Source organism: Ranitomeya imitator, chromosome 2 (assembly GCF_032444005.1).
Source record: "Ranitomeya imitator isolate aRanImi1 chromosome 2, aRanImi1.pri, whole genome shotgun sequence".
Lineage (NCBI taxonomy): Eukaryota > Metazoa > Chordata > Amphibia > Anura > Dendrobatidae > Ranitomeya > Ranitomeya imitator.
Window position 1 is genome coordinate 797,297,076 of NC_091283.1, and position 26,284 is coordinate 797,323,359.

The 26,284-nt window shown below is 45.3% G+C and overlaps 1 protein-coding gene across 1 annotated transcript in view; it reads right to left on the reverse strand.

Moving 5' to 3' along the window:
• PDZD7 (PDZ domain containing 7) overlaps positions 1-26,284 on the reverse strand; it is an 84,947-nt gene that overhangs the window by 18,996 nt on the left and 39,667 nt on the right. Inside the window, exons 10-13 of the mRNA XM_069753738.1 lie at positions 18,379-18,420; positions 14,143-14,306; positions 11,320-11,411; positions 9,972-10,063 (exon numbers count right to left, since the gene is read on the reverse strand). Of these exons, the coding sequence (XP_069609839.1) occupies positions 9,972-10,063; positions 11,320-11,411; positions 14,143-14,306; positions 18,379-18,420 (390 nt within the window). The remainder of the gene's footprint in view (positions 1-9,971; positions 10,064-11,319; positions 11,412-14,142; positions 14,307-18,378; positions 18,421-26,284) is intronic.

Sequence of the window (26,284 nt, forward strand, 5' to 3'; positions counted from 1 at the left end):
AATCCACAAATGCCATGACAGAAAAGGACGACAATGAGCAAACCAGGGTCACAGATAAGAGAAATTTAGGCTGTATAGTACTAATGGTAACAGACCTAGCAACTCTCTTAGTACGCTTAGGGCAATCAGAGATAACGTGAGCCGAATCACCACAGTAAAAACACAGCCTATTCTGACGTCTGAATTCCTGCCGTTCTATTCTAGTCAAAATCCTATCACATTGCATAGGTTCAGGACTTTGCTCAGAGGATACTGCCATATGGTGCACAGCTTTGCGCTCGCGCAGACGCCGATCAATCTGAATGGCTAGAGACATTGATTCGCTCAAACCGGCAGGCGTAGGAAAGCCCACCATAACATCTTTAAGGGTTTCAGAAAGACCTTTTCTGAAAATAGCAGCCAGAGCCTCCTCATTCCATTTAGTGAGCACAGACCATTTTCTAAATTTCTGGCAGTATAACTCTGCCGCTTCCTGACCTTGACACAAGGCCAACAGGGTTTTTTCCGCATGATCCACAGAATTAGGTTCGTCATACAATAATCCGAGCGCTTGAAAAAATGCCTCTACATTCAATAATGCTGGATCCCCTGTTTCAAGAGAAAAAGCCCAGTCTTGAGGGTCACCACGCAGCAAGGATATGATGACTTTTACTTGCTGAATGGGATCACCAGAAGAACGGGGTTTCAAAGCAAAAAACAATTTGCAGTTATTTTTAAAGTTCAAAAACTTGGAACTGTCCCCAAAAAAACAAATCAGGAGTAGGAATTCTGGGCTCTAAAGCCGGAGTCTGGACAACATAGTCCAGGATACTCTGTACTCTTGCAGCAAGTTGATCCACACGAGAAAACAAACCCTGAACATCCATGCCAAAGCATATATCCTGAACCACCCAGATATCAAGAGGAAAAGAAAAAAAAAAAGACAAACTAGAGCACAGAAAAAAAATGGTTCAGAACTTTCTTTTCCTTCTTTTGAGATGCATTTAATTCATTTTTGGCCACTTGTACTGTTATGATATGGTGGTCTAGGAGCAACATGGAACGAGCTCTGAAGGAGGTGGTAACTGTACTGACCGCTGTCCCTAAGCTCAACACAACACTAGAAGTAGCCGTGGAATGCTCCTAACTCTCCCTAGGCATCTCGTCACAGCCTAAGAGCTAACTACCCCTAAAGATAGAAGCAGGAAAGCTATCTTGCCTCAGAGAAAATCCCCAAAGGATAGATTAGCCCCCCACAAATAATGACTGTGAGTGGAGAGGGAAAAGACATACACAGAATGAAACCAGGATGAGCACAGGAGGCCAGTCTGACTAAATAGATAGGACAGGATGGAATACTGTGTGGTCAGTATAAAACACTACAAAAATCCACGCAGAGTTTACAAAAAATCTCCACACCTGACTAAAGGTGTGGAGGGCAAATCTGCCTCCAAGAGCTTCCAGCAAGACAGAATAAATTCACACTAATAAGCTGGACAAACATAGAAAGCACAGAATGGATAAGTCCACAATCTATGGACAGAAAAGGGCAAGCAAAAACTTAGCTTAGCTGAACTGGTCAGGATAACAGGGAACTCCACGAGATGTGAATCCAACCAGGAACCATTTACAAGTGGCACTGGCTGAAGAAAGAGCCAGACTTAAATAGCCGAGCAGAAGAGACGATAAGTGGAGGCAGCTGATGACAGCTAACTCCAAGGAGCAGCCATACCACTAGAAACCACAAGAGGGAGCCCAAGAGCAGAACTCACAAAAGTGCCACTTACAACCACCGGAGGGAGCCCAAGAGCGGAATTCACAACAGTTGACTTTGTGGAACTTTCTCCCATCTCCCTACGGCATTTCTGGAGCCCAGCCACAGTGATCTTGGGGTTCTTCTTTACCTCTTCTCCCACAATTGCTCAGTTTGGCTGTAAGGCCAGGTCTAGGAAGACTTCTGGTGGTCCCAAACATCTTCCATTTAAAGATTATGGAGGCCACTGTGCTCTTAGGAACCTTGAGAACTGCAGAAATTCTTTTGCAACCTTGGCCAGATCTGTGCCTTGCGAAATGGACAGCATGTGACTTAAATATGAGTGTCTGAGCAAAGGGTCTGAATACTTATGACCATGTGATATTTCAGTTTTTCCTTTTTAATAAATTTGCAAAAATGTTTACATTTCTGTTTTTTTCAGTCAAGATGGGGTGCAGAGTGTGCATTAATGTGAAAAAAATAGGGATTTTTGTGTACGCACAATAAAATCCTTTTCTCCGAGACGCTCATTGGGGGACACAGGCCATGGGTGTTATGCTGCTGCCACTTGGAGGACACTAAGCAAAAAACATAAAGAGACTAGCTCCTCCTCCGCAGTATACACCCTTTGCTGGCTCTACCCTGAACCAGTTCGGTGTCAAAGCAGTAGGAGCTCATAAATGGTAAATAATAAGGCAACATGTCAAAAACCAAAGCGCAAACCACAAGCCAACAGGCTAACAGGGTGGGTGCTGTGTCCCCCAATGAGCATCTTGGAGAAAAGGATTTTATGGTAAGTACACAAAAATCGCTATTTCTCCTTCGCCTCATTGGGGGACACAGACCATGGGATGTCCCAAAGTACTCCCATGGGTGGGAAACAGCGTGACAGCTGAAACCTAGTGTGCCACCAGGTCATATCTGCCCTACAGATGTGATACTGCCGATTGCAGAATCCGTCTGAAAAAGGCCGCATCCGCAGTAGCTTGCGAAAGAATGTTGTGATGCTTATCAACCGCGTGCAGGCTGGACCAGCCGCAACCGTGCACACTTGATGTGCCAATGCCTGGTCCTGAATGGCCCAGGAAGCCTCCATTAACCGAGTGGCGTGTGCCTCGATCCTCGCAGGGATAGGCTGAACTCTGGCATGGTAAGTGTCATGGATCACTGAAGTGATCCCTCTGCTATAGCAGCCTTAGAAACCGGTAGGTCCCCTGGTGCTGAATGGCCTAGGAAACATCCACTGACTGAGTGGAGTGTGCCTCGATACTCGCAGGGATAAGCTGAACTCTGGCACAGTAAGCGTCATGAATCACTGAAGTGATCCCTCTGCTATAGCAGCCTTAGAAACAGGTAGATCCCTTTCTGTTTCTCTTTGGAAACACGGAAAAAGGGAATCAGATGTGTTAAAAAGTCGCTATCCTGGGAAAGTATTTCCTGAGTGCCCTCACTAGTCAAGAAGTGGAGAACCTTGTCCGTACGATGAGCCGGAGCTAGGCAGAATGAGGGCAAAACTATGTCTTACTCAGATGAAAGGAAGAAACTGTCTTAGACAAAGAAAAGGACTGAAACGTCCTCAACACCGCCTTGTTCTGGCGGAAAACTGGAAAAGGAGATTTGCCAGACAAAGCCGCTAACTCAGAAACCCACCTGTTGGATATCATTGCCACAAGGAAAGCAACTTTCCAAGAAAAAAGGGGAAGCAACGTATCCTGCAGGGGGTTGCAAGGGAGCCTCCTGGAAGGCACCTAGGACCAGATTAAGATCCCAAGTATCCAGTGGCATCTTATAGAGAGGGGCAAGATGCAACACCTCCTGTATAAAGGTCTTAACCCATGATTTGGAAACTATTCTTTGGTGGAACGGGAAGGATAGAGCTGAAATTTTGCCTTAAAGAGAAGCTAGTGTCAGACCTGAGTCAAATCCAGCCTGGAGAAACTACAAGATGGAAGAAATAGAAATACAAGAGTTGAACATCCACGGATCTTGCACCAAGAGAATAAAAGGCCTTCAAGATGCAAAGGTAAATGCGCATCGATGTAGGTTTTCGCGCATAGTGGAAGCTACTTATTGTGAGAAAACCAGCCTGGGCTAAAAAAAACAGTCACGGAACGGAGCTAGAAAAGCCGGGACTTTGGCATTTAGCATAGAGGCCATGAGGTTTATATGCAGCGTTACCCAGCATTGCCAAACGTGCTGAAAGGCTTCCGGGGAAAGGACCAGTGTCCTGAGATCAGGCCCTGGCGGCTGAGGAAAAGTGCGCCCAATTCCCTACCCCTAGAACATGAACTGCGAAAACCAGTAAATGGTTTGTATCGGCCCCTTGCAGAATGTGAGCTACGTCAAGCATAGCTCCTGAGCTTCCTTAGCCCTCCTGACAGCAGATGTATGCCACAGCCGTGGCGTTGACTGGTTGTATCCGGAGAAGACGACTGTCGAAAAGCCGGCGGAAATGCTGAAGGACTAGTCTGATTGCCCCTGATCTTGAGAAAATTGATCAGGGGACCTGATTACCAAAGGGGCAAGCGTCCTTGTACCGTGTGGTGGCAGGAGATCACTCTCCATCCTAGGAGACTGGCGTCGGTGGTCAACACCCGCGAAGGATCAGGAAGAAGTACTTTACCCGAATCAATGAGGACAACAATTTCCACTGCCTCAGAGAGACTGGCAAAAAGAAGGCTGTCCAGAGAGTATGGATATCTGTCCCACGCTGGTAGCATTGCCTGCTGCAGAGAACGGAGATGTAGATGAGCAAATGGTGCTGATTGCAGGGAAAGAGAACGGCCAAGAGGAAGCTTCCGAGCTTCCTGGTTAAGTGTTGAAATCTTTCTTGAAGGGGAAATTATCAGCCCTCGGGAAGCGTCCAAGCCTAAAAACGAGGATCCTCTGGGATGGGGCTGGAAAGGACTTGCTCATGTTCACTAACTAACTTAGACGAATGACAGTGTCCAAGGTGATGCTGACACTCTCTGCGCAGGCTTGAAAGGACGATCCCTTGATAAGGAGGTAGTCTAGGTAGGGCAGAATCACCACGCCCCAAGAGTGCAGTATAGAAATAACGACTGCCATGAGCTTGGAGAACAGCCTGGGAGCCGTGGCGAGGCCGAAGGTTAAAGCCGTGAACTGAAAGTCGTTATCTCCGATGGCGAAGCGGAGACATCCTTGTCGACCTGAGAAGGATTGGAATGTGAGGTGATAACAGAATGCTAAAATTCCATTATGAAATGACGCATCCTGACAAACTTGTTCGACAGATTTAAGTCTAGGATGGGACACATGGTTCCATCCTTCTTTGGAACCACAAACGGGTTTGAGTAAAACCATTTGAACCTGTCTGTGTGTGGGACCGGGACAATGGTTCCGTAGATGCGGGGTACATAAATGGGCTGATAAGGTGGAGCCGCTTGCTCCTTCTGTCCTTGAAAGACAGGACCAGAGGAAACGTGTTAGCGAGGGGGACAGGAATTCCATGTCCGTATCAAGATTTCCGACCCATGGTCGAGAATGACCGCAAGCCAGACCTGATAAAAACGGGAGTAGAAGGATGCCTACCCTTTCCGTGTCTTTCAGATACTGCAATGAGTCTTTGAGCAGGGAAACTTGTGGGAAGGGGTACCCTTGGGTTTGGAACGTGAAGGTCTGCGTTTCCAGGAATGAGAGAGCTTGAATGAAGGATGTGAATCCCTGACCCCACGGATGACCAGCCTGTGTTAGTGTAAGACAGCTTGTGGTGAACCTGTTGATGATTTAGACAGGGACGACTGAAGATGCTCTTTCCTCCAGTAGTGTAATAAACGCCCACTCTGGAAAGGAAAGGAGTTAGAGATTTTCTGGAAGCGGAATCTACTCGCCACTCCCGGAGCCATAAGGCTCCCCTGATGGTAATGGCGTTTGGGCTATAAGAGCGCCATCATCTGCTGTATCCAGGGATGTATGTACCCATAATCCCCGGCCTAAGCTATTTGGTAATCCAGACTGACCAACTAGTGAGGCAAGCTATTGTCTTGACCGTTCTTGGCTAGGGCCTTAGCTCAGACCATCATGGCTCTGGCCGCCTAGTTGACGGCGAGGGAAGGGAAGAGAGTTGCCCCAGAAGCCTTAATAGACTGACTGCGGAAGATTGCCAATTGGGTGTCAGTGGAGATTTTAATAGACAAGCTGTCGGTCAAAGACAGAAGAGCTTAGTAAGCGAGCTGCAATATAGGATCCATTGTTGGAGACGTGCTTTAGCCCTGAAAATCATTTGTCCGGCGACTGCTATGTCTCTGACCAATGTCAGAAACTCAGTGTAAAGACGTTTGGTCCTTTTGAAGGTCCCAGTGAGATAAGGACTAATTCAAGACATTGTACAGCTCTTATGGTACTCTAGCGAGTCCAGGTATACAGCCACATCAGACTCATATCCTGAGTAATGTTCGCTGCAACCCCCAGAGACGGACAAGCTGTAAACGGAACTCGTGTACACCAAAAAAACAGCAGAATGCCTGAGGGACGAGCTACTGAGACGTTAGCCAGAGAATTGGACATTCTTTGCTGCTGTCAGCTTCTGTCTGAAGAAACTCGAATGGCAGAGAGGCCGTCATAGTAAGGTAAACTGAAGGGGCATTACACGAGGCGTAATCGTGCGTTCCATCAGTCAATGCTCCCAGGTCATATGCCCGTGCCTCCAGAGACGGCAGTCTGTGTAGCGGTGACAGACGAGTAATTGTCCGCAGTCAGAAACAACCCTTGCATTGGTGCCAAAGTTCCCTGGAAGACTGCCCTCTGGCAAAGTGCTGAACGTCAGTGGCGTGCGGGATTGGGTCCAGTGTTGCACATTATGGGCAAGCAACACCATTGGTGTGGTCTGATATAATGCAGGGTGGATGATTTTGCTTATCTGCAGCAGAGAATATTAGCCCATTACACATGCCCCTATGTCTGCACTGAAGAACTTTATGCATATGCAGGCAACGGAACTTTGCAGCCAGTAATACAGATTCCACTGTAATCATCTCCTTTCTTTTTAATGGCGGATTTGGCGCCTCTCGTGAGGTACGAGAGGCGCCAGAAATGAGGGCTGAGTCGGCTGGGTGGGTGGAGTTAGGCCTAACCCGTCCAGAAACCGGGACCTAAATTTTTGATCGCGGAGATGGCTGTGGAAGCCGTGGCACGACGAGGGCGGCCGCGGTAATGGCGGCGGCCGCGGTGCGGCAATGGAGGCTGCGTCACAGTAATGATGGTGGCTGCCGCGGCACTGCAATGGCGGCCACGTCATGGTGATGAGGGCGGCGGGCGCGGTAATGGCAGCGGGCACGGTACTGGCGGCGGCAGCCGTGGCACAGTGATGGTGGCGGCTGTGGTTTGAGCCCGGGGGTGACCATGCTGCTAAGCGGCGGAGGCCGCGATGTCAGACACCGCCTGAGAGGATGCGAAGGGGGCTGTCAGGAATCCCCTGACCGCTGCCACCAATTTGTCAGGATTCACATTGTGAACGTCACCCCTGCGTCACGGGTTGGGGTGACTTTAGGCCAACAGATGGCTATCACATGTGCAGGAGGCTTATCTTAGTTATCCCTCCACTGCTAACAATGTGATGAGAAAATACACACAAGGCTAGAGACCTCATAGTTTACAGCAGGGGCTTATTCTAGGTATCCCACTGCTTTTCAATATACCACAAACTGCAGGGATTTATGTATATCCCGCTTACAGTTCCACTTAACACTTGCAGCTCTCTGGCGCCCCCCTTACTCTCAGGTCAGATTAGGTACTGCACCCTGGGTAATTGGTCGCCCGACAGGCTGCCTGCTATGTACTGGCTATTGGGCACGCTGCAGCGACGCGATAAACTACTCCCACTCAGGCAGGAACAATAATTATCAACGCCGCAGTCGCTACAACATAATCCCAAAAGTCAGCACACTATCGCTGCCACCAGCTTCGATTAAACGGGTCCGAAGCTAACCCAACACAACAGTAGCGTATTTCCCTTCAGAAGACTTAGGGTACGTTTAGAGCATGGAGAATGAACTAATATAATTATTATATCCCATAAAAATTAGGCAGTGCTTTATCAAAAATATTTTATAAAGATGTTACAAATGAGACAATTGCAAATTTGTACAAGGGTAATTATGAAATAAACAGGGATTAAATGAGAAAAGGTAACACTCACATGTTCAAAGCATGGCAGGCAACCATACGTCCCAGCTCATTGGACGTGCTGCTGGCTTCAGGAGGAGACAAGAAATCAAGCAGAAGTGACTCCTCAGAGCCTGCCAGACACTTAAAACCTTAAGGCTGTGACATCACAGAAAGGCTGGTTTATCCAGACCCTCCTCTCTCTACATTCTGAGTAAACTTTAAACTATTTTCTCTAATTTCTATAACTTCGTTACCAAACATGTCATAGTCATAACGAACCCAGCATTCATCTCGGATTAACGTGGGCATTCTAATGAGATCAAATATGTCCTATCTGGGATACATATTTACAGAGAAATCCCCACTTCTTTACCAGATGGAGTTAGAAACCCGTGCTTACAGTGATAGATAGATCCTCCGATGGACTCTAAGAATATATATTTTCGTATTCTTAACTTAAAATGTTTGCCTAATATCTTACAAAAACCAAACAAAGGACTTTCATGAATTTCTAGAAGTTTCTAGTTCACTTATAGCTGGACAAGAGCTTACACGGCAAATACTTCTGCTCTCCGAGCTAGAGGTAATAAACTCTTCTTCCCCCATCTACATTGGCAAAGCAGCTCTTGGCTGAGTGAAAGGGAAGGGGGGCTTGTTAGCCCACAGCCTTGAGCAAGAGGAGCTACTTATATGATATTTCATACCATATCGTGACAGGGGTGACTGAGGCCGCAATGTAGCATAGGCCGCAAAGGTCACCAGGAGATGGAAAACCACTCGCCATCCACACGGATTATCTCCTCAATCCGCCATCCCTTTGATGGGGAGGTGGAGAGGTTTTGTTAGTGGTGGTGCAGTGGGGCCGCACGGACGCCGCATGGAGCCTCTTCATATTAGCTGAGGTAATTTTCTTGTCAGGATTGTTGAGGCAAGCTGGCATGTCCAGCTGAAGAACCTGGTTCCAGAAGGGGTACTTGGGGGCGACATCCCATGTTCCCGTCTGTTATTGATGTGGGGAGAGTGGACCTATTGAAGGAATCCGTTGCCCCTGAGGAGAGCTCAGGCTGGCGTTGAGGTTGCAGGAGGGGATACGGGGAGACGACACTCCACGTGCCCGCCTGTTGCTGATTGTGGGAGATCTGGACCTTGAAAGGCCTCGTCGCCCCTTGAATCCGTAGAAAAAAGGGTAAAAAAGTTAAAAAGGAAAAAGTTAAAATAATAACGTAGTGGTCTGAAGCCAGACCCTAGTGCCTCCTACAGACAATAATCGAGGCACACTCCACTCGGTTAGTGGAGGCTTCCTGGGCCATTCAGCACCAGGCATTTGCACAGCAAGTGTGCACGGTTGCGGCTGGTCCAGCCTGCACGCGGTTGTTAAGCATCACAACATTCTTTCGCAAGCTAATGCGGAGAAATTAAGTTTTTTTGAATTTACCAAATGGCTGCAATGAAACAAAGAGTGTAAAATTTAGAGGGGTCTAAATACTTTCCGTACCCACTGTATGTCACAGCATTGCTGAGCACAGTCTTTGGCTGCAATTGTCATGTTTGCATGTTCAGGAAGTCATCCTTAGGCTGGTTTCACATTTGCGTTTTTTTGGGTGCGTTTTTGCGGTAAATCTTTATCACCTTTACGTTGGGTGGTGGCATATTAGTGTGTTTTCAGGGTTTTTAATAAAAAAACGCATGCGGTTTTTAACGCAAAAAACGCATGCACCAAAAAACGCATGCGTCCCCATTGACTCCAATGCATTTTTTGACACAAAAAAAACGCATGAAAACGCATGCGTTTTTTTTGGTCCAAAAAACGCTTCTAAAAATACTACAAGTAGCATTTTAGAAAAAAAACGCATGCAGTAAAAAAAACGCATGCGTTGCAAAACGCGACCAAACGCATACACAAAAAAACGCATGCGTTTTCAATGTTAAATATAGGGAAAAAAAACGCATGCGTTTTTTTGAAAAAAAACGCAGCAGACAAAAACGCAAGTGTGAAACCAGCCTTACTGCAGCGGGGGAGGATTTATGAGGTAAGTATAAATTATTTTGTTATTTTATCACTTTCTCAGTTTTAGAGAATTAAACAAAAAATCAGAACTAAATGCTAATCTACCTGATCGACTCTTGAGGGCATCATACGCTTCCATCTCCAGGGATATAACCATACTGTCAAAGCGTCCAAGATCCGTCAGTGCAATTAAACCTCTGTTATATAACATATAAAACATAATAAATGCACATTATAATGACAACACTAAAGAAACAAACAGATTCAGTAACTTTAGATAATGTTTGATATGATGCTTTTTACTTTTATACATTTGGATTTTATCACAAGATGATAGAATATGGTAGAAGGACTCTGTATTGAATCTAAATGGCCACCACTGATCACTTGACAGCGCAGCATCCCTTTAAATTTGCGCATGCAGGCACATAGGTTTTTGATACATGTGACTGTTCCAGATCTTGCAGATCAGAGCCATTCAATGATGAATAGCAAGAGTCTTTGGGGTAGGATCCCCACAAATCAAACATTTATGACCAATCTTAAGGACAGGCCATCAATGTTATAGTTCTAATAACCTCTTTAAAGAGTGTCAGTGACTGGGATCTTCAGTTTTCCTACCAATACCCCCAACCTGCCAGAGGTACGGAATTGTGGTTACAGAAGTATTGAAGAAAGTGTCCAATTTTTGGAAATTAGCATATAGAATACTTGACAACCATCTGGGAAAACTAGAAGGCTCCTGGAAAAATGGAGAAATCTCCTGGACTCTTGGAAGAGTTGGTGAGTCTCTTGAGTGCTAAAAAAGTCTCCCAATACTTTCCAGAAACAAGTGATTCCAGAAGCTTTTTTTTTGCTACGACATCCAAATACAGATTTAGAGCTAGAGAATGGAAGGACTGTGGAGGGGCATATCCCCTAAAAGGAACAACTGTGTGTAAAAAATGGTGGCAGTGCATTTCACGAGCCACAAAGAATCTTCAGGTATCCAGTCTGGAAAAGTTGGTAAGTATGGCAGACAGAGTTAGTTAAAGCTGGAGGTCCAAAATTCTGGGTGAAGGCTGATATCTTCGCAAAGATAGAAACTTTGAGGGTCTGTTGAATATTCCAACCTATGTGAAAGGAGGGTGACCATCATCTATGTACTTAGGTATCAGTGTAATGCAGTGATCACGCGATAGTCGGGGGCAATAAAAGATGTAGGCACCGGTGGAACTGACCCTATTTCTCCTTGCTGGGGGAGTAAAGAAGGAAACTCTCATTTATTCACTCATCACTAAGAAATCAATCCAGTAACTTCATGAAAGAGAAGCCATAAGAAAAAGCATTGGAAGTCCAATAGATCCAAAAACCCGGACTTGAGCAGACCTGTTCTATAAGGTAGCATGTGAATGACAGAAAAAGATTTTTCCTTGATTTTCGTCTACCAGATTCTACAGCAGAGAAATCCTACCTGACATCTCTTAAGAGGAGAAGCTTCTCGGGACGGTCCAAAATTGCAAGCAATGGTCTGACGAGATCCTCAATCCCTCCTTCCTGGATATACTGGTAGCAGAGGTAATGTTAGAGTAAGAGTTCAGTTTGTATATCTTTATGAAGTATCCTCATGGCGAAAATTATTTATGGAAGAAAGTATAGCCAAGGCTGCTACTAATCAGTACTAACAAAATCTAATTTTTTTGACTGTTTTTTTGGCGCCACCTTTAGGTCAAAGATAAGAATGCTTTACTCAATAACCTAGAGGAGGGTTGCATAACCTTTTCATAGTTATATTTAGCGTCTTCAAAGGATCACAATTGAACTTAAAGGAAATCTAAATCACTTTAGACCCCCTGAACAGCCATGTATGTCTTGAAAATACAAGGTAATAGATACAGTGGGAAAAAAAAATGTAGTCATTGACCAATTGTGCAAGTTCTCCCACTTAAAAAGATGAGAGAGGCCTGTGATTGACATCATAGGTAGACCACAACTATGAGAGTCAAAATGAGAAAACAAATCCAGAAAATCACCTTGTCTGATTTGGCAAGATTTATTTAGCAAATTATGGTGGAAAATAAGTATTTGGTCACCTAAAAACATGCAAGATTTCTGGATCTCACAGACCTGTAACTTCTTTTTTAAGAGACTCCTCTGTCCACCACTCATTACCTGTAGTAATGGCGCCTGTTTAAACTTGCTATCAGTATAAAAAGACACCTTTACACAACCTCAAACAGTCACACTCCCTCCAAACTCCACTATGGTGAAGACCAAAGAGCTGTTGAAGGACACCAGAATTCAAAACTGGAGCCCTGCACCAGGCTGGGAAGACTGAATCTCAAATAGGCAAGCAGCTTGGTGTGACGAAATCAACTGTGGGAGCAATAATAAGAAAATGGAAGACATACCAGACCACTGATAATCTCCCTCGATCTGGGGCTCCATGCAAGATCTCACCCCATGGGGTCAAAATAACAAGAACGGTGAGCAAAAATCCTAGAACCACAAGGGGGGACCTAGTGAATGACCTGCATAGAGCTGGGACCACCGTAACAAAGGCTACCATCAGTAACTCACTATACCACCAGGGACTCAGATCCTGCAGTGCCAGATGTGTCCCCCTGCTTAAGCCAGTACATGACCGGGCTGGTCTGAAGTTTGCTAGAGAGCATTTGGATTATCCAGAGCAACATCATGCTTTGGGGCTGTTTCTCTGCAAAGGGACCAAGACGACTGATCCGTGCACATGAAAGGATGAATGGGGCCATGTTTCATGAGATTTTGACTGCAAACCTCCTTTCATCAGCAAGGGCATTGAAGATGAAACGTGGCTGGGTCTTTCAGCATGATAATGATCCCAAGCACACTGCCAGGGCAATGAAGGAATGGCTTCGTAAGAAGCATGTGAAGGTCCTTGAGTGGCCTAGCCAGTCTCCAGATCTCAACCCCATAGAAAACCTTTGGAGGGAGATGAAAGTCCGTGTTACCCAGTGACAGGCCCAAAACATCACTGCTGTAGAGGAGATGGGCCAACATACCACCAACAGTTTGTGCCAACCTTGTGAAGACTTACAGAAAACGTTTGACCTCTGTCACTGCCAAAAAAGGATATATAACAAAATATTGAGATGAACTTTTGTTAATGACCAAATACTTATTTTCCACCATAATTTGCAAAATAAATCTTGCCAAATCAGACAAGGTGATTTTCTGGATTTTCTTTTCTCATTTTGACTCTCATAGTTGTGGTCTACCTATGATGTCAATTACAGGCCACTCTCATCTATTTAAGTGGGAGAACTTGCACAATTGGTGGCTGAATAAATACTTTTTCCCCACTGTACATGTATGGCCAGAAAGTGCTACCCAAGGCCCCAAAGTGCTGAGAAACCGCATTCTAAACTAATATGCTAATGAGGCTGGAAGTTCAATGGCGGCGGACCGATAAATTACAAGTGCATCAGTGTTTTTCATTACTCTCCATGATGTACAACCCATTTCTCTTTGATTGATGCCTCATTTCTCTGCTGCAATTAGTGTTTGGCCAACGAAGAGAGGAGCTGTCAGTGAAGGAGAAAAAGGAGGTACTGTGCTGGGGGTAATGAAGAGGATTAATGTAGTTACTATGCATCAGTCTGCCCCCAATACACATCCAACCTCTTTAGCATATATTGTAGCGGACTGTCACCACACCATCTAGCACGGCCATTCTTTTAGTATTTCTGTTCCTATATGATGATACTAGTGAATAAGTGAAGAAAAACTAATAAATTATATATTCACATGGTGTCTTCTAACTGAAGGAGAGCAGACGAGGGAGCCATAGTGGTAGGGTGACCCAAACGGGTTCTGGTACAAGACTGCTAGGTCCACCTACCCTCACGTAAATCCATGAGTGGTGTCAAACCTGTGGCTCTCCAGATGTACCTCTCCCCCATTCCTTAAAGTGCATCCTCATATTGTGAAGCCATGGGTACTTTAGGTTTGTAAATTATTGAGATATTTTTCCCTAGAAGCACAATGGCATCTGGCAAGCTTTTTTCGAAATGGAGGCCAAGAGAAAACCTCAGTTGTAAGTATATGGAGGCCAAGTATGGAACCATAACTTTCAATGAGGGTAGTATGACATATCACCCCATGTCATAAAAGGGCTGTGTACATGGTCAATATTGAGACAAGAGGTGAGTGAGTAAATAGTCTGTATTGGCTTTCTTGATGAAAACAAAAATGTTTTCTCCTTCCCCAATCTTTATATTACTGACCCTGTGTAGAGGTGAAACGATCACTCCCTTACCCTGCGACAATGGCGCAGAACTGCCGCCACTTCATCCTCATTGAGTAGCTTTCGGGCCATGTCTTCGGTAACCGCCAATCGATCCTCCATAGTCATATCTCCATTGTAGAGAGCATTCAGATCGCGCTGTGCACCAAAGAAAAATGGACGAGTCCGATCTTTACCTAGAACAAAGCAGATGGATCTTCCTTATTTATCATTCTGAAACCATAGTCAATGATAGGGGTCTTTAAGAATATATACACCCATGATCACCACCTATAGAAATCACCACCGGTAGAGCCTTGGGATTTACTCACATCAGCGTATTAAAAATCGCTCCGATGTTCATCGCAAAAAGTTGGACGAGTGTCCTGCGCATGTAATCCGTATATTATAGGACTGCACGATTTTTTTCTCATATTACACTCGTCCGATTTATACTCCAATGTCAGCGAAACTTTAAAGTAAACTTTCCCTCTGATCTTCTTTCTGAATTTTAGGTATGCACTTGGGGCTAAAAATAATTTTTGCATTTGGATTTTATAAAAAATGTTGCACTGTTTGACGATTACAGGCTTTTTGTTTTCCTGCACTTCTATTTTTATGTGGTTTGTGGTCATGAATCAGCTGATGGAGCTCAGAAAAAGACAGATAAAAGAGCTACAAACTCTCTAATCAGACCATCAAAAAAAAATTCGCTGAGGCCTGTTTCACACGTCAGTTTCTCCGGTACGTGAGGTGACAGTTTCCTCACGTTCCGGAGACACTGACACACGTAGACACATTGAAATCAATGCATCTGTGCAGATGTCATTGATTTTTTGCGGACCGTGTCTCCGTGTGCCAAACACGGAGACATGTCAGTGTTCGTGGGAGCGCACGTATTACACGGACCCATTAAAGTCAATGGGTCCGTGTAAAACACGTACCGCACACGGACGTTGTCCGTGTGCCGTGCAGGAGACAGCGCTACATTAAGCGCTGTCCCCCCCACTGGTGCTGAAGCCGCGATTCATATCTTCCCTGCAGCAGCGTTTGCTGCAGGGAAGATATGAATAATAGTGTTTAAAATAAAGATCTATGTGCCCCCCCCCCCGCTGTTCTGAAAATACTCACCCGGCTCGCTCCCTTGCCGGCGCTGCTTCCTGTTCTGGCCGCATCTTCTCCTGTATGCGGTCATGTGGGGCCGCCGATTACAATCATGAATATGCAGCTCCACCTCCCATATGGGTGGAGCCGCATATTCATTACTGTAATTGGCGGCCCCACGTGACCGCATACAGGAGAAGATGCGGCCAGAACAGGAAGCAGCGACTGCCAACGAGGGAGCTGGGTGAGTACTTTCATAACAGCGGGGAAGGGGGGGCACACAGGGGGTTGGAGGGCGGGGGGCACATAGATCTGCTGCTGCAGGGAAGATATGAATCGCGGCTTCAGCACCAGATGCTGGTACGTGTTTTACCCAGCACGGTGTGTGTGGTACCCAGTGGGCACATGGGCGGCACACGTGTGCCGCACGTGTGCCACACTGATGTGCCGCAGAAACGTAGGGCCACACGGACACGGATAATTCTGGTACTGATTTTTTCCGGTACCAGAATTATCTGGACGTGTGAAACCGGCCTGACAGATACTCAGACAACTCATTCTGCAGTCAGTAACAGAAAGAGCAACAAAAAGGCTATAGAAGGCAAATGTTGTAAAATGTTCAATGACACTCACTTGCAAAAATTATTTTTAGTCCCAAATAAATGCATTTAATTAAAATAAAAAAAATGTCCTCAGAGGTGAACCAAGTGTAACCCCTGCTAGCAAGGACTAGGACAGAGACTATGTTGTCTATTCAGTGACTTGCAGTCTTGGGTAGTTGGGAGTGAATTTTTTGAAAGGTAGTGGGTGGCCAAACAGTCACGAGGACCGATGGAATTGCTGGGCACATGTGTAATGCACATCGGAGCACAGGGCAATGGGATTATCCTCCAGTACACCGGGCATGGGTCGGATCCTCTGATAAGGGCATGCGGGGGATAAACGTCGCTTCTTACCGTCCCCTCTGATGGTGTGATCTTGCCGACCTTCCTCCATGATGTTGGTACAGAGGAAGACAGGAGAGGAAGAAAAGGGACGGAAGCAGGTGAACTGTTCAAGCAGATGAAACTTTTACTTGTAGAACACAGCCAAAAAGGAATTACAGCCACAGATGATGCAGAGCAGACATGTGCAAATGACAAGGTTCCTCAGGCAGGCGTTTAGCGACAGATACAGGGAAAATGGCAGATGAGAGGTGCGACATTCAGCAAGTGTGAACAGAGCCTATTCTGTTCTCCAAACTGACATGATAGAGGTTCTCCCCTATCCCACCGGGTTTGCGTTCCCCAGCAGATCCCTACATCCCTGCTCCCTCTGACCTTCATTATGTTGTAGGACTCCTGATCTCAAGCATGGAGGACCACTCTCCAGGCCCGCACTCCTCATGTGTCCACAGTTTAGTATCTGGGTAGGCTAAGGGTGCAGACCAGAGAATTCCATCTGCCTAAAAAGTTCTAGTCTTCAGGATGTCCTACAGGTTTTCTTGCAGTCTATAACTATCCAGCCCGCTTGTAGGGGAAGAATAAGGATCTCCTCATATGTTCCTCTGGCTGATTTCCTTCTGTCCTCTCAAGATGTTGCTTACAATTTTGCAACTCTAGAACTCTCTACAATAAAACTTTTATCTAACTCTTGTACACTCAGGGACTCTATCCACTAAACTACTGGCCTAGCAAGTGCTCTAGTAAGAGGATTTAACCATTACTGTACTAACAGTGCAACAGCAAATCATAAATAGACATATTCCAAAGACATACTGATAGGGAATTTAGATTGTGAGCCTCATCGGTGACAGTGATGATAATGTGTGCAACCTGTAAAGCGCTGCGGAATTTGTTAGCTCTATATAAAAAGATTATTATTATTAACAATAATTTATCCAGAGTTTACCTAGTAATACAACTATGGGGTATTGCACATATATACACAGTGGCTGGTGATGTCACATAAGACAATATTGGTGGTCTGTGCTGCCCCCACAGCATCACTCCTAGACTTGTGAATTACGGGATGGTCCCCTGGACCGAGTATTGCTTAGAATTGGACACATAACTAAGATTCTGCAACCTTCAAGCACATTGTGTTACCAATGTGACATGCAGCCACAAAGTCTTCTGTCCCACCCAGTGTGTTTTGAAACCATCAAATGTTTGTGCCACTTTTACAAAGAAAGCAAAGTAATCTGTTACATGACTGCCATTTAGGAATTGCAAGGATTTCTTGTAGAACTTGGTAAGTTAAGGTGCATTTTAAAGGGGTTGTCCTCTAGTAAGACAACCCCTTCATAAACTAAATGTTTGGCCCCAATAAAATAAATAAACCTATACATGCCCCTCATGACGGCTCTGTTGCAGTGGTGTCAGCACTTGAGGTCCCGCGGATGTAATGCGGTGAAATGTCACGTGATGCCCTGCGCCCAATCAGCACTGGCATCATTGTTCCCACCTTCGGACACACTGAACATGAAGCGGAGGTCCGGGCTGCAGCTGATCTCAGACTTCTTCTTGGTGTTCATTTCGACAGTAGGCGGGGACAGTGACGCCAGCACTGATTGGGCACCAGGTGTCACGTATCATTTCGCTCCATCACAGCCCCACGACCTCGAGTGCTGACATAACTGGAACAGAACTGGCACAGGAGGCGCGCATAAGTTTTATTATTTTTTCAAGGCCGAACATTTAGTTTAAGAAGGGGTTGTCCTAGTAGTAGACTCTTTGACTTTGGACAGGACCTTCTTGAGACCTGATTAAAGTATATTCACTGTATACCGTCACAGAATGGGTTTTCATTTTTAGGGCTGAATAAGAATATAGGAAAACATGCTCATAACTGCCCCAACACATACAAAGATGCATCACTGTGAAGAAGGAACGCTTCTATACCATTGCGTCCAAAAATGTAAAAAAAATACATATTGTTGATCCTCAGGATAACAAAGAATGTCCTGAGCAAGGCTGCCAGAAAACATATCAAGTACATGGGCTAACTGATTTGCTGACCCATAGATTACAGTGAAGAAATGATTCACGTAGCCTGGTAAATTTGCTGAAAATCAAAATCTTCCATCATGTATGAGAATGTAGGTTCTTAAAAAGGTATCTGCATCTTTATATAGTTGTGGCAGGATCACGACAAACTGTGTGCACACATTACATTAGGATTTACCCTTCTTCAGGCTTCTGATCATAAATTTCTGAACAATATTAACTAGAAAAAAAAAATAATAATATTACAACTATGCAGAAGACAAATTACCTGTACTTACTGGAACCCATTGTTAAATGGATGGCAAACTGTACAGCGGCTTGCAAAAGTATTCACCCTCTCTGGGATTTTACGTATTTTATTACATTACAACCTGTGTTTAAATATTTTTGTAATCTGATTTGTGTGTGATGCATCAGCACTAAAAAGCCTAATTTGGTGACGTGAAGTAAGAAAAATGTAGCCATATATTAAATTTGGAAGATCAAATAACTAAAAATTGGCATATGCATACGTTTTCATCCATTTTACTTAGAAGCCTCTAAAAATTTCTGGTGCAAGCAATTCCCTTCATAAATCACATGCTTAGTGACAGGACGTCCACCTGTGTGCAATCTAAGTGTCACATGTCGGTCACTATATACTCTTTACCTTTTCTGAAGGCCACAGAGGTTGCAACACCATTAAGCAAGAGGCACGACTAACCAAACAACATCATGAAGACCAACCAGATCCCCAAAAAAGTCAGGGATAAAGTTGTTGAGAAGTACAAGTCAGAGTTGGGTTATAAAAAAAAATCCCAGTCTCTGATGATCCCCCAAAACACCGTCAAACCCATTATCATTATATGGAAAGAACATGGTACCACAGCAAACCTGCCAAGAGAGGGCCGCCCACCAATACTCTCAGCCCGGGCAAGGAGGGCATTAATCAGAGACGCACAGAGACCAAACGTAACCCTGAAGCACGTGCAGAGATACCAAGCAGAGACTGGAGTAACTGTCCTTACGGCCGCAAAAAGCCATATACTCCATAGAGGAGGCCTTTATGAAAGAGTGGACAGAAAAAAACCTTTACTGACACACTAAAATTGTAAGACTCATTTTGAGTTTGCAAAAAGCCATGTGGGAGACTATCCAAATGTATGGAAGAAGGTGCTGCGGTCAGATGAGACCAAAATTGAGCTTTTTAGCCACCAAGGTAAACGCTATGTCTGGCACCAAACCAACATAGCTCATAACACTAAGAACAACATGCCAGCAGTCAAATATGGTGGTGGCAGCAGCATAGACAGGGAAAATGGTCCAAGTCAAGGTGAAGACGGATGGTGCGAAATACAAGGATATTCTTCAGCAAAACCTATTTCAGTCTGTGAGTGATTTGATACTGGGATGGAGGTTCACCTTCCAACAAGAAAATGACCCAAAGCATACTGCTAAAGCAACCCTCGAGGTGTTTTAAGGGGAAATGTGTAAATGTTTTGTAGTAGCCTACACAAAGTCCAGACCTTAATCCAATTGTGTATCTGTACTCAGACCAGAAGATCGCTGTTCATCAGAGGAAACCATCCAACTTGAAAAAGCTGGAGCAGTTTTGCCTTGAGGAATAGGCAAAAATCGCACTGGCAAGATGTGGAAAGCTCATATAGACTTATCCAAAGTGACTTGCAGCTGTAATCGTCGCAAAAGGAGGCTCTACAAAGTACTGACTTTAGGGAGGTGAATAGTTCTGCACACTGAAGTTTTCAGTTATTTTGTCCTATCTGTTGTTTGCTTGACAATAAAAAGAAAACAAAATGTTCACAGTTTTAGGCATGTTCGTTACATGAACTGATGCAAACCCTCAAAAAAAAAAAACAGTGAAACTCCAGGTTGTTAGGCAGCAAAATAGGAAATATGCCAAACAGGTGAATACTTTCGCAAGCCACTGTACACTGATTGTCAAGAGTCAATTTCTTATATTTAAACCATGATATTACTTATTATAAATTAATAATTAATATATACAGATATTTCTGAAATTCTAACAGCCATGAAGATGAACACTTTTAATTCAAAAAGAGCATGGGGATAAGTGTTAATTTACACGTGCCGACTATGACTTAAATGACTGCTGACTGGCTACAAAGATGTATATCAGGCGCCCAGAGTTCTATGCCCAGTAGTCAATTGCTAATCTGATGATTCTGTGCGCATAGGGTATCCTTGTTATCGGCAGCACATCTGTTTACACAGGACGATGTGCTGCTGACAACAATGATTTTAATGCTAGCAAGAACGATACAATCATCCGACGAACCAGCGTTATGCTCATTTGTTTGATGATTGATGCTATGTTTACACAGGCCAATAACTGGCGTAAGAGCGATTACATTGCTGCCTCCTCAACACTGAATCTGCAACAACAAGAAGGAAAGGTCACTGTATTGAAAATCAGGATAGATAGACAGGTTACTGATCTGCAAATAAAGAAAAAAGTATTCAAAACATCTCTATTTATTCAGTATGAAGTATGAGCAACACGTCAACAGAATTGTCTGCCATTGAGCACATCTGGGACGTCGTTGGTCAGCAATTGCAAAGGGAGGAGCTGCCAGCAGAGGATCTTGATGATTTTCCCAAGTGAAATCAGCGCAGTGCATTCCGCAGACGACCATTGATAGCAGCCAAAGTGTGTAAGTGTGCGGATTTCTGCACTCATACTTAATACTAAACAAATCAAGCTATCTGGATTTTTTTTCCATTTTTTTCATCAATTGAATATCATCTACATGTCTATCCATCCTCTGATTTTCATAATATCACGATTTTCTTTGTGCAGCAATTTCAGTGTTGGAGAGTGTAAATAGATGGGAGGTCTCTGCCAGAGCAAGAGCTACTACTATTTGTTGGTGGCGACTCTAATCCCCTAATATCGGAATCACTGGAATTGAATAATTAATTTCCGACTGGAACTGTACAACTTAATTTCTAATGTATCCCTGTGGGGTACACACACACACACACACACATATATATTTCTATTCTATACCTATATAGATGTGCCATATACACATAACATATACTGTATAGCACTCAGCATATGTCAACAGTGTGTCTTTTTGGCATGCAATGCATACAGTATGTATCAGTATGCCTTTTTTCATACTACAGGGAAATGTATATATAATATATTCACTACTGGCTCCAATTGTGAAAAGAAAAAAATGTATATATCTATTTTTCTTTTCACAATTGGAGCCAATAGTGGATGTACATGGCTTCTTTTGGAGGTATTCAGAGTAGTACGAGATGTTAGCCAGAAATAGGACACAAGCTGCAATACCACACATGACCACTAAGAGCAGAATTGTGTCAATTACTGTGGTAGCGGGCGAGCGCCAGACAGATCACGACAGATCACACATAGGTGGCCTAACACTGGGAAATTCCGCAAAATATTATAACTTTTTTCGCACTCAGATGTTCCACCCTAATACAGGAAATCCTGCACAATCTGAAACAATAGGCGATTTCTTTCTGAAGCTCAGGTTCACTAAAGGTAATCTCAGCAGGATTTGGGGACCATTCAAATATAGGATCAGATTACAAGAAGGATAAATTGGATTGGTGACTAAATCCTTCTTAGCGGTGACAGGCTTTCCTTGGAGTAAGGTGTCACAGTGACAATAATGTGTGACAAGGCTGCTGCTGGAAAACAACGTACGGTAGACAATCGTACCAAGAAACATGTTCCTGAAATCAGCAATACTGATTCTATTCACAAATTAATATTTAATTATAGATGTAGCAGGGATGAATTTGCCATTTTTTCCTTTTTGGATTTGCACAGTTTATCAACCTTTATTACTTTCTAAATTAAAGTTTTTTTTAGGCCATCAAAATACAGGTAAATGATGTATAAATGATAAGTTTGGGGTCTATTAACTCATATCCTCTATTCACAGGTCGCTGCTCCAAGCCAGATCCCAGGCTCTGTGCATTGCCAGTGTGGACAGGTTACCTGAGCAGTGAGTGAAGGGGGCAGGCTGATTCCTAATTTCCATAGATAAGCCAGTCCCCTTCCATTCCAACATAGGAGGGAAGCCAGTCCGCTTCCATTCCAACATAGGAGGGAAAGGAGCTGGCTTAGCCATGCAAATTAGCAGTCAGCCAGCTCCCTTCAGTCTTTGCTCAGATGATCTACTAACGTGAAAAGCTGTCTCAAATCAAAACAGTACCCGAAGAGCAGTGGTACAGAACTGGGATGAAACGGCGACCAAGCGATATATTAGGCTACGTTCACATTTGCGTTCTGCCGGGCTGCGTCGGGCGCAGCCGCGGCGACGCATGCGCCATGCGCCCCTATATTTAACATGGGGGCGCATGGACATGCGTTTGCATGCGTTTTGCGATGCATGCGTTTTTTTTGCCGCAAGCGTTAGGGCGCAGAGGACGCAGCAAGATGCATTTTTTTTTGCGTCCAAAATTCGGCAAAAAAGGACGCATGCGTCGCAAAACTATGCGTTTTAGCGTGCGTTTTTGTTTGCGTTGTGCGTTGCGTCGCCGACGCAACAACGCAAATGTGAACGTAGCCTTAGTATGTTATCTAACTTAATATTAAATGATAATTTAACCATATTTTTATTGCTTGTAAAATTAGTTTAATAAACCGAATAGTGGACTTAATTGCTACAGAATAAAGCGATTAAAAATAAAAAGGTTAATATTATATTAATATTAGGAATTTTTGTTTAATAGAGGAGAGTCCATTAGCAAGAACCATCATTATTTAGTCATTGCAATGGATTCCTCCATAAAATCCTGAAATGCCATCCATTCATCCAGTGTCAACTGATTTCAATTGTCATTATATAATGCACATATTGGTCCCAATTCATTATTGTTTTGCGCCTTTTTTTCTGGAGTAAAAAATGTTTTAAGGGCTCGCGCAGCTGATTGTATGTTTGGTCCGAGTGCGATCCGACAAAATTGATCCAAATCGCACTTGGACCAATGTTAGTCTATAGGACCGTGCACATGTGTTAGGACTGGCGGAACGCACCAAGAAAGATGTAATAGATGCGTTCGCAGTCCGGGGTCCACCGTGCAGGTAAAAACCTGCTGCTAGTAAATGGCAGCGTAATATGGCGGTGGAAGCGAACCCGGTAAAACCACAGGTCCGCAATACCGCACTAAAGAGTGCAAGCAAGGAGTCAGCGAACACAACCCCAAGACACAGGATTGAAGTCCGATTAGACCACTTGCTGACACAACACCGCAACAGGGTGTGTTAGGCAACTCTTATAATTAGAGCACCGAAGTGCGAACTGTGCCGTGCTGGCAGGCACCACTAAGCACCCAGACGTGGGTCAGGAAGCGCACTACTGGCGCGTGGCGCCGCACTGGCGGTCACAGCAATAGACGCTGATACGTGTGTGACACGTTGAGTGATTAGTCGGGCGCCAGATAGCAGCCATACTCCATACGCGAACAGTCATACAATAGGGTAGGGGTATTTAATGAACGACTTGCACTCACAACAAACACACGTATTCAATAGTAAGACAATACTAGCGCATGGCCGTGTGGTCATGCGCAGTTTATATAGCAGCAGCACAGGAAGTGGCTACAGTACCTTTGCCCTTCCAAGACCTGCCAAAAGGACCAATGGAATGTGCTGCAGAGCCTGAGCACATGACCCTCGATCTCCAACGGGAGATCTTACCCTGGACATGCTCAGTACGTGCAGACAAGGACTTAGTCCCAGAGAAGTCCGCTCGCTGCTGACCAGCACTGACTTTAATGGCAGAGACTGGAGAAGCAGCAGTAACTCTCAGAACAGAGTGAGAATGAGCAAGACGCTGGGACCGACGCCTTTGCTGAGCAGACTCCACTGCGGCTGGACAAGAATGGGAGACCGCAGCGGAGGTGGCTCGAGATTCCCCCTGTGCAGAAGCGGGAACTCGACCCCTAACATTAGGGCCCCCCCTCCTTGGGCCTCGCTACGTTCGAAGGCAGCAATGAGCTGCGGAGCCCGAATGTGCTCAGCAGGCTCCCAGGATCTATCCTCAGGACCGTAACCCCTCCAATCCACCAAATAAAATTTTTTGCCACGAACCACCTTGTACCCCAAGATAGCGTTCACCTCGTAATCGTCCGTAGACGAACCCGACGTCCCAGTAGATGACTCAGAAAACCGGGACATGTAGACGGGTTTAAGGAGGGACACGTGAAAGGTGTCGGTGATACCTAGGCGTGGAGGAAGGGCCAGACGGTAAACCACAGGATTAACCTGTTCGAGGACCTTAAAAGGACCTAAGTAGCGAGGTGCAAACTTGGTAGACTCAACTCGCAGTCTGATGTTACGGGCGGAGAGCCACACCAAGTCGCCAGGAGCAAAGGTTGGAGCGGGGCACCGATGTGCGTCGGCGGAGGACCTCATTCTCTCCTTGGAAGCCTGAATGGCATCCTGAGTGCGATCCCAAATGTCCTGCGCCTCCACAGCCCAGTCTGCCACCCTGGAATCGGCGGAAGACACGGGCATGGGCACAGGTACCCGCGGATGCTGACCATAGTTAAGGAGGAATGGAGTCTGTCCAGTGGAATCAGCGACGGCATTGTTAAGAGCAAACTCCGCCCACGGTAGCAAAGATGCCCAGTCATCCTGCTTAGCCGAAACAAAATGTCGCAGATATGTGACCAAGGTCTGGTTGGCTCTCTCTACCAACCCATTCGTCTCGGGATGATAAGCCGAAGAGAGATTCAACTTGATACTGAGAAGACGACAAAGCTCTCTCCAGAACCGAGACGCAAACTGGGGACCTCGGTCACTGACAATTTTGTCTGGCATACCGTGAAGACAAAAGATGTGTTTGACAAACAACGCTGCCAAGGCCCGTGCAGAAGGTAACCGGGGAAGCGGCACCAAATGCACCATTTTAGAAAAATGGTCGGTGATTACCCAAATAATGGTACAGCCATGAGATTTGGGCAGACCCACAACAAAATCCATCCCGACCATCTCCCAGGGCCTGTCTGCCACCGGCAGAGGGTATAACAAACCAGCTGGCCGTTGTCGGGAAGACTTATTCTTGGCACAAGAGACACATGCCTGAACGTAGTCTCCGACGTCACGAACCATATGTGGCCACCAGTACGTCCTCGCCAGTAGCTCAGATGTCCTTTTTGCCCCAAAGTGTCCACCCACTCTGGATGAATGAGCCCAAGCGAGAACCTCCGGACGCAAATTGATGGGAACAAAAGTCTTGCCCGGGGGCACAGACTCCAGCGAAACCGGAGCTACAGTTCTCAGACTCTCCGAAGGGACAATGAGCCGAGGCTCGTCCTCCTCCTCCTCAGCTGACACGAAGGAGCGAGAGAGAGCGTCAGGACGAATGTTCTTCTCCCCGGCGAGATAATGTAGGGTAAAGTGGAACCGGGAGAAAAACAAGGACCATCTGGCCTGACGAGAATTCAGCCGCTGGGCTGTTTGTAAATAGACCAAATTCTTGTGATCCGTGAAAACTTGGAATGGGAACCGAGCACCCTCCAAGAGATGTCTCCACTCCGAAAAGGCCAACTTCATTGCCAGCAACTCTCTATCCCCGATGGAGTAATTTCTCTCCGCTGGTGTGAAGGTCTTTGAAAAAAGAAGCATGGGTGCTTCCGACCCTGAGCATCCTTTTGATAGAGGACTGCTCCAGCACCAACGGATGAGGCATCCACTTCCAAAAGGAATGGCTTACCCACATCGGGACGATGTAAGATAGGAGCACTGGCAAAATGGGACTTTATAGAAGAGAAGGCCTTGGAGACCCCTTCGGACCACGATTTGGGATTCGCTCCCTTCTTGGTGAGGGATACCAAGGGAGCTACCAAAGTTGAGAAGTGGGGAATGAACTGGCGATAGTAATTTATGAACCCCATAAAGCGCTGCACCGCTTTAAGAGAATGGGGTTCCTGCCAGTCCATCACTGCTTGTAGTTTGGCAGGATCCATAGCAAATCCCTGGGCCGAGATGATATAGCCCAGGAATGGCAAGGACTCCTGTTCAAACACACACTTCTCCAACTTTGCATACAAGGAATTCGCCCGTAAGAGTTCGA